This window comes from Balaenoptera borealis (assembly GCF_965194805.1).
Source record: "Balaenoptera borealis genome assembly, chromosome: 8".
In the NCBI taxonomy this organism is placed as follows: domain Eukaryota; kingdom Metazoa; phylum Chordata; class Mammalia; order Artiodactyla; family Balaenopteridae; genus Balaenoptera; species Balaenoptera borealis.
In genome coordinates this window covers 18,560,047-18,569,560 of record NC_138865.1, presented here as the reverse complement: position 1 = coordinate 18,569,560, position 9,514 = coordinate 18,560,047, and the positions used below count along the sequence as shown (strand labels likewise).

Genomic DNA, 9,514 nt, shown 5'->3' with positions numbered 1-9,514 from the left:
CATGGCTGGATAAAGGAATGAGTTCTTGCCCAACCAGGTCACACACTTTCGTATCACCCTCGGCAAAGAAGTGTGTAAAGGCACATAAAGCATCCTGCCACTTTCTGCTAAAGCCCTGACTGCCGCCTGTCTTTGGGAGCCGGGGTCACTCTCCCTGGCTTGGCTCACACAGGCTGTGGGTCTTCACAGTGCAGACAGTGTCTCCACCTGTCCCCCATCCCCACCTGCCTCCATTCTCCACTTTCCCCCCATCCCCACCCGACCCCCTTCTATCCCCAGGAGGTGCCACTAAGGAAGGAACGGCGCAGCATCCCAGAATCCACACAGGAAAATTACTGTAGACACTTCACTCCCATTGACATTGAGCACAGACGTCTCAGGGAGCGGCTCCCAGTGCTGGAGACCCTCAGGGGTGCACTCAGTGAGACATCTGGCCTCCTTCTGGCTCCAGACACTGAATGCACCCAAGGAGGATCACCTGCACCCCCTGCTGGGCAGGGACCAAAAAAGGCACACCCAGGACATGGAGACCAGGACTGGCTGCCCTCCTCTGTGAGCTGGGAGACCCTGGCTCCTCCCAAGAAGCTTCAGTGAGAGGCTTGTCTGTCTGGGACATGCAGAAGACATGACAAATAGTGTCTGAGGGAGAAGTCAACTTGCAGTTTCTTTTAGTAACAGAAGAGGCTGTTCTCTGCCTGGGTTTTAAATCCATTTGTGCTTCACGGGTCAGAGCATGGATTTTTTAAATTCAAAATTAGAATTAGTTTGATGCCATCACACAAACCAAGTTTTATTCTCCCCCATCTCTCCCTCCAGCAATGGATTGGGAGCCAACACCTGCCTGGTGGCCAGACTCAATCACTGGGCAGGAAGGACCCGCTCAGGAGAACCTCCTCACACCCCACCCTCCTGTGCAGCTCTGTACTCTCCTTGTCTGGCTCTGGGCTCCTGTCTCCACCGCAGCTCCACAGAGGGTGTACACAGCCCTCACCCAGATGCGCCCGTATCCCCTGGCCCCTCCACGTACAGGGTCACCGTGGGCTGTTGGCAGCAATGCTGCGCCCATCCCTGACCAGGCTGCCAGCAAAATTGAGAACAAAAACATGAGCTGCTGCAATTCTTCAGATCTGTTCAGAAATGGACTCTTTGTTCCAATTTAAAAGGAGAGAAAGGATGATCACAGAGAGGGGGGATCTCTTAACATAAATAACAGAAAAATAAAAACCTGCTGAGAAAATGACAAAATACTGTTTTTTATAAAGGCAAAGATGTGCTAGATGTCATGATAGGCACAAATCATCTAGCAGACATCTTCAACATGTAAAGACTAACCATTCTGAAGCATCAAGCTCTGGCTCAGTATTGAAGCAATCAGGTGATCGGTTGTATAACGGGGGTGGCACTAAGAACATCTATGAATCTGTAACCTTAGAGCGAAGGCTTATGTAGAACAGCCTCCATATAACACTGCATGATGAGGTTCTTATGTCACCTTGTATTAGTATTATTTTTTTACCTAAAAGTTCTGAGGAAAATGTATCTTCAACTTGCAATTATAAATTCAGCAAAATACCAGTCATAAGTAAAAATAGACTAAAGACATTTTCGTTCATGTAACGATTCACAAAATTGACTTTTCTTGCACCTTCCTTAAGGAGCTACTGGAGATAATCTCTCGCAAAATTAGGAAGACAAGGGAGCAAAGAAACAGTGGGTCCAACCCAGGAGAGTAAGGGGAAGCTCCAGTATGAAAAATGTGCCATGGGCCTAGAGAGCAAATAGTCCAGATTTAGCGAGCTGTGGAAGTATTTGGAAGGTAAAACTAGTGGGGGAAAAGGAGAACAAATGATAAAAATTAAACCTTTTGGGACAAGATAAAAATATGTGAATAAAAAATTATACAAGTGGAGGGCTTCCCTGGTGGCGCAGTGGTTGAGAATCTGCCTGCCAATGCAGGGGACACGGGTTCGAGCTCTGGTCTGGGAAGATCCCACATGCCGCGGAGCAACTGGGCCCGTGAGCCACAACTACTGAGCCTGCGCGTCTGGAACCCGTGCTCCGCAACAAGAGAGGCCGCGATAATGAGAGGCCCACGCACCGCGATGAAGAGTGGCCCCCACTTGCCGCAACTAGAGAAAGCCCTTGCACAGAAACGAAGACCCGACACAGCCATAAATAAATAAAAATAAATAAATAAATATAATAAAAAATTATACAAGTGGAAAAAAAGAAGCAATTACAAACTTCAAGAGAAACAAAAACTCCATAAAATAGGAAATGTTCACCTGGGGCCTCAATGAACAATATTTACACTGCTATACTAGTAATGTAAATATTGATTATTGACCCAACTGTACTGGAAGAAGTCAGAGAAGACATGGAAGAAAATCTGATTATAGAAAGCCCATCGAAAATGCCTAAAATTGATCAAATCAAGAAATAGCAGTATAACCATATTGTCTAGAAGCATGGAAGTGAGGATCAGATGAAACAGCTAAACAGAAGTTTAAAAGTGACTGACCTCTGAAGAGTAGGGCTAGGGTACAGAGAAGGTGGTCAAGGGGTCCATTATTTTCATTTTGAGACTTTCAGTTGTGTTTAATAATTTCAATCACAAGTATGTTTTACATTAATAAATATTTATTAATTTCAATAAGTAAATATTCTTAATGATGACCAAGCTAAAATCTGCCCGTGAAAGGGCAGAAAGGAGAAGGGCAGCAATTATAGGTAAAGGCATATATTACATTTACAGAGGCCAGAAGGCAGGGCCTCCAGAGGGTGGGTGAAGGCAAACCCTTGGAGACAGGCACAAAACCCAGGTGGTAGGGGAAGGTGGGAGCTGATGCAGACACCTGGAAAAGTTTGATGTCAATCATGATATTGATTCAAAATGAAATGTCTTGACTTTAGTTACTTTATTACTTTTCTAATCAATGCGGGGGAATATTTTCTCCTAGTATTTCTGGACACCTGATAGAGAGGTGAATTTGTCTGTAATGTGCTGTTGCTACTGCTGCTGCCACCTCATTTATGCACAAGACTGGGACGCGTTCAGGGAAACTATGCAACAAAAACCCAAGAAGTGAGACTCCCAGCCATGGGAGTGAACGTGGTTCCTGGAGAAAACTGTGCATATAACCATAAGGCATTTGCTTGGATTCAAAAGGTTGTTAATATAACTTCTCAGGAAAAATATCATCTAGCATAATTGCACAGAACTGACCAGTTTTCCAAGACAATGACAGAATTTCAGCTCCATCTATGTTTTAAGTGGTGTGTTTGGCTCCAAAAACTTAAGGAACTAGTTTCCCAATGGAAATCTTTGTTGATGTGTTGGGATGTGTCTTTATTTGCAACACACACACATTTGAGAAAGGACAGAGCTGTGTAACATACACATAATAAAATGAAGAGGGAATTGCTTTCTCATTATTTTATTAACAATTTGGTGCTTAATGCCATATAAGCAGTGATGTTCGCACCTCACTCGTGGGAGACGGCTTGCAAACGTGGCTGATAATTTGTCTCCCTACGTTCACACCCTCAGGCAGCCTTCTTCCACATTGACTCTGCACAGAGCCACCAGTGGAAAGACAGCAAATGTGATGCAAGCAGAGACTTGAACCGAGCTGCATCCGCTTGGCATCCCCAAGTTTCCATGGGAACAAGCCCAAGTGAGCCTGCTGGGGGATTAATGTCCACAAGGAGCAGAACCAAGTTGCCCGGATGCCCGCCTGCCCTCTGACCACAGATGCATGGAAGAGTCCAGAAGAGACCGCTGAGTTGGCCTAACAGGCTCTTAGACTTGTAAGCAGAAGAAAATGGGTTGTTGTTTTATGCCTCTAAATTTGGGGATGCTTGTCATGCAGCAAAAGCTAACAGTGCAATTCCCTCACTTAAACTGCTCTTTTAATGAGCAATTTAATCTTCCCCTTCCCCCAAGAAAGCCTCTTTCTTTTTAGAAAGATGCGGCTACAGAGTAGCAAAGAGCAAAACTCTCTGCAACTCAAATATTCTTTCAGAATCTAGGTGTGGGATGACAGAACCAGTGAGTGAGAACTGAGAGGGAACTCTGAGAAGAAGGGATTAACAGGAAAAGAAATCAGGGCCTCCTGTAAGGACATATGCCAAACGCCACAGGCTCACGTTCACTGACACCAGCCACAGCTCTTGTCATCTTGCCCGTGACAAGATGGGATCACCTCTAAAAAATAGAACCTTCCCAACTGTAGAGAAAATCTTATATGTCACCAGGTGCTCTGTGGAATAAAGTCCATTCAAAATATGCTTTTATTGATCTGGAAACAAGGCATTTGCAAATAAATGGATTAACAGGAGAGTTACCTCATTTAAAATCACCCGCACTCACTATTAAGTAAAAAAAAAAGAGCGGTACTATTTGCTTTGATTGTCCTTAACCACACCCTGCCCCCCATTTTGGAGCTCATTGATTAGGAACTGAAGACAAGCCCCATCCTGCACAGGCCTCCCCACTTCCGCGCTGTTCCAGTTGCCATCTGTCCTTCCCTGCAGGACCTGAAGACAGAAGGTCCTCCAGAAGCGGTGGGCAATGGTGGGCCTGGAAGACTAAACTGTCAGACGGTGAAAGTCAGTGCATTCAAAGGCCAGTGTTGAGACTCGCACTAATTACAAAGGGGAAGATCACCTCCCAGAGGAGAAACCTGGCAGGCCCACCTGAACAGGTGATCCAAGTCGGCACCACCAGTGATGGCACACTGACGTCATGGGGCTCATGATACGATGCACTGGAGGGGATACTGTCGCATATTGTAGTCTCACCAAAAAGGCATGACCTAAATTGAATTGTGAGAAAACATCAGGCAAGCCCAAATTGAGCGACATGTGACAAACTCTGGCCATTACTCTTCAAAAGTCTGAAGGTCGTGAAAGACAAAGAAAGGCAGAGGAACATTCCGGACTAAAAGGGATCAAGGACACTTGACAACTAAATGTAACATGTGAGACTGGGCTGGATCCTGGCCCAGAAAAAGACATCAGCAGAGCCATGGATGAAATTTGAATGAGGTTGATGGACTTGTTCACAGTGCTGCATCGAGGTGGATGAATGAGGTTGATGGACTTGTTCACAGTGATGCATCGAGGCAAAGTCCCTGGTTTGACCATCATCACATAACTATGCAAGATGCTAACACTAGGGGAACAGATGGGAAGTCTCTGTGCTATTTTTGCAACTTTAAGTGTCCAAAGTCATTTCAAAATAAAAAGTTTTTAAATTTTAAAAATAAAATCTCTTCAAAATTTAACAAGAAGAAAAAAGAAGAGAGGAGAAGAGGAGTGGGGGAGTAAGAGGAGGAGGAGGGGAGGAGAGAAAGGAAGAGGGGGAGGAGGGGAGGCATGTTTAGCTGCATTTTATCTACTGAAGAAAAGCGAAGAAAGGCCAGCTGACACCCTGAGGCGTTGGCATTCTGGGCTATGGAAAGGCAGCATCAGTGGGGTGCTAATAGGAAGGGACAGAGACCACCTGTGTGTATCCCCCAGTTTTGCCTTCTGACAGGGACAAATGTGTCACATTTGCCCATATGCCCAAATCCTGATGTTCTAAAAGCACCCCCCCACACACATACATAGCAAGAAATTCAGTCTTTGGTCCCCGCCCCGAAATGACTGTCGGGATGACATGGACTTGGATTGCCCACCCACCACCTGCAGGGCCTGGCTCTGCGTAGGCGGGCCCTCTGCCCCGTCCACCACTGTCCTCTGCTGCCCTGACAAGCTGGATGCAACTCACCTCTCTGGAGCTCCTTGAGGAGGCCCCCTTAAAGCCCTGGACTCTAGGCTCCCTCCATGAATTCCAGGTTCTAAGGCTGACCCTCCAGGCTGGCTCCTGGCACTGAAGAAGTCAAGAGATGCGCTCTGTGTGCGCCACTCTGACGGTGGAGATGGCTGCCAGCGCAGGGACCGCGAGGGGGCAGTGTGGACACGTCACAGGCCAGCCCTGCAGCATCCTCGGGTCTGCCTCCAGACGTCCACACCTGGAAGCTAGGAGAAAGGAACCGCACTGATGTGCTGGCCAGTGGTGGGACTGCAGGTTATTTCTATTCTCTTTCTGTCCTTTTTTTTTTTTTTTTTTTTTTTAATAAATTATTTTATTTACTTCTGGCTGCTTTGGTTCTTTGTTGCTGTGCGCGGCTTTCTCTAGTTGCGGAGGGCGGGGATTACTCTTCGTTGCGGTGCCTGGGCTTCTCATTGCGGTGGCTTCTCTTGTTGCAGAGCACAGGCTCTAGGCACGCGGGCTTCAGTAGTTGTGGCTCACGGGCTCTAGAGCACAGGCTCAGTAGTTGTGGCACATGGGCTTAGTTGCTCTGCGGCATGTGGGATCTCGAACCCATGATCCCTGCATTGGCAGGCGGATTCTTAACCACTGCGCCACCGGGGAAGCCCTCTGTCCTTTTTTTGTATCTTCCAAATTTCCTATAATTAATAAATAACTTTCATGACCAAATCATGGTCAATAGAGGTCCATTTCTCTTTTTGCATCATGTGTACCCACATTTTTCAAATTCACACCTTCCTCCTACAAAGACCCTGGGCAGGGCCATGGGCACTCCAAACACCACCACCCCCAACCCTCAGCAAGGGGAGCCACACACCAGAGACGTGCTGTGCCAGGCTCTCCTGGTCCACCGGGGTCCGGGACCCCCTCCCTTAGCCAAGGAGGTTCCGTACCCTGTGTCCAGTTACTTTCATTGTAACTGAATCCCGTTTCCCCTTATAAATTAAAAACACCTGCCCTTTGCATTCTCACGACTTTTCGAGGGACTATTCCACCCCTGACTTTCCTTCAGAGCGATCAGTTCCCAAATTCTTAGCTGTTTTAAGTGATGCCTTACAAATTTCCCACCTTCCACCTCAGTTGTGAAGACAAGGCTGAACTCAGAGCCCCGTGGGGACTGGATGGGCAGTGGTGGCCATACTGGGGACGGCCCGAGGCTCTGACAGCGGCCGCCTATGCAGCAGCCAGCCCTGTACTCAGGGTCACCAGGGTCCCCTCAGGCCCCGCGTTCTCCTTGAGGCCTCACACAAAGAGACTTCCCCAATGTCCTTGTAGAGTGTCTGTGCCCCTGCCTAGGGAAGCACCACAAACACTCCCACACCAGCTGGTCTTGTGGGCTCTCAGGGGTGGGAAGGAGCAAAAGGTTCGTCCACCCCACCCGGCCTGGAGCCCCCGCACCACACGATGCCCCCCGGGCTTGCCTGCACACCCCATCCTCGTGCAGGAGATGACAGCTTCACCGCGGGGCACAAGGTGTGGCCTCAGACCCACGTGACGCTGAGCAGGCAGCCAGCCCAATTCCTCATACCCAGGCGGCAGCTGGGTCCCCTGCACTTTCAGAGCCAAAACCACCGCATTTCTCCTCAGAAACAACACAGCATTGTCACAGAGACTGTGTTCAGGCCGACTCTTACTTTAAAGTATAACTCAGACCTCGAGGCTGCAGTAAGCCATGGAAGTGTGAGGAAAAGCCATTAATAGAGGAAATAAGCATAAAGGAAAAGAACTGGGGAGTCCATTCTTCATCCTAATGCCAAGAATTGTTCAGAAATCCATGCAGTTCAATCTCTCACTTCGTCCAGGATTCTGACAGGTACTCCCCCTCGTGGTGCAACATTTATGTGTTTCAACATGTTTCTGCACAATTATCTCCTTCCCCTCCTCTCCCCGCCCTCCTCCATCCTCCCCTCCTCCCACCCCCTCCCCCATTTGCTCTCCCTCTGAGACCATCCTTCTCTCCTACTTCCCTCTGTGCCCCCCGCCCCAGGCCTTGGGCCCCCAGGCCCCTGCCCGCCTTCCCGCCCTCCTACCCCGCTGCCCCCCACAGCATCTCAGCTGCCCCTGGACTATCAAATGAGGGTCATGAGGCCCCTACCTCAGCCTCTGCTCAGGGGGTCTCCGCCACAAGCCTGGATGCAGGACACATTTCAGGTGGGAAGATGGGAAACCCCACCTACCGCTAGGTGGAGGGACGGCTGACCCCTCTTTGCTGGAACTCCTTCTACGTGGCCAGGTCGAGAGGAAGCCGTTCATGGAGACATTCTGGCAGGGGCATGGCAGGGCAGGGTCCTGAGGAGGCCCACGGCCTCAGGTGCCTGCACCTACACAGCCCCAGAGGGAGCAGAGACCACCTCGCCTCCTGCTGCCCAGGACCTCCAAGCTGCCCACAGTCCCACAAAGAGCAGAGCTCTGCCTTGTCTCCCATTTCTGGGGGGACCCCTCCCTCGCAAGAAGGTGTGAGTTGAATAGAATCCTTCCAGGGCACCTGGAACTCTTCCACGCACTTCAGCCAGGAGCCGCCAAAATGAGAAAGGAGGAGCCAGCTGCTGAAGCAGGTGTGAAAGTGGAGAGACCCAGGTTCGTCCCAGTCCCACCTGTGGGTCCCACTCAGGAGGGCCCAGTAGGCGGCGACGACATCCCAGGCCAGGGGGCACAGGTGCCGCGTGGTGGTGGCGGGTGGGAGGGCCCACGTTTCAACACAACATCCTCCCTCCCTCACCTGAATCACAAGAATGAAAGGCGAGCTTAACACCAAGTCTTTTGGTAATCTTTTTTAAGTTTCAAAATGCGGTTTAAAAATCAGTTAAGGAATTCTACAAGAAAAAAATGGTTTAAAATAAGTCATCTGACATGCATCACCCAGAATGGCAATGAAATCTCTGTCCTTGGGCTCTTGCCCTCAGGTGAAAACACCTGTGCTCAAACCACCCAGCCCCTGCCAGGACCTCCACCCAAGTTTTCAGAACACATGGAGCTCCTCCCCTAGCCTTTGCAGGAACTCTTTCAAGTCCAGAAAACACTCCCACCAGGCTGGCAACCTCCCTCCATCCAGATCAGCTGAAAACTCTTCTTCTCAGGGCCCCCGGCAATGAATAACTATGTAAGGAAGTCACTCCCCCCAAACCTACCTCTCACGTTCTATTTCCTTTATTACACTCAACACAGTGGGCAAATGTTGGGCTTACTTATTGCTTATTCTTGTACAATCACTGCCTCTCCCACGAGCTATCAAGTCCTGTCAATTGAGAGCTGTCCCTCTCCCCTCAGATCTCCAGCAGAGCAGATGCATGATAATGATTTCCCCACATTCCTTTCCCCTATCCCTGTCTTAATAAACCACTTTATTTCTGTCACTACGGATGTCAAATGTCTGAACATTTTCATATAAATGAAATCAAACAATACATAATCTTTGTGACTGGCTACTTTCACTGAGCATAATATTTTTAAGGTTCATCCATGTTGTATCATGTGTCAGTACTGCAATAATTTTTATTGTTGAATAATAATCCGATGTACACATATACCACATTTAACTATCCAATCATCAATTAATGGGCATTTGGATTGTTTCCACTGTCTGGTTCTTTTGAATAATGCCGCTATGAACATTTGTGCACAAGTTTTTCCATGGACATATGTTTTCACTTCTCATGGGTATATACATACAAGTGGAATTGCTGGACCATATGTAAA

The 9,514-nt window shown here is 48.5% G+C and overlaps 1 protein-coding gene across 3 annotated transcripts in view; it reads right to left on the bottom strand.

Moving 5' to 3' along the window:
- Positions 1 to 287: 287 nt before the first annotated feature.
- Positions 288 to 9,514, bottom strand: part of NXNL2 (nucleoredoxin like 2) — a 44,035-nt gene continuing 34,808 nt past the window's right edge. For 2 of the 3 annotated variants that reach the window (XM_082403418.1, XM_082403417.1), the window contains exon 3: positions 288 to 6,024. In XM_082403418.1, coding sequence (XP_082259544.1) covers positions 5,844 to 6,024 — 181 coding nt within the window. In that variant the 3' untranslated portion in view covers positions 288 to 5,843. The remainder of the gene's footprint in view (positions 6,025 to 9,514) is intronic. The other variant, XR_014247801.1, reaches the window with a different exon arrangement.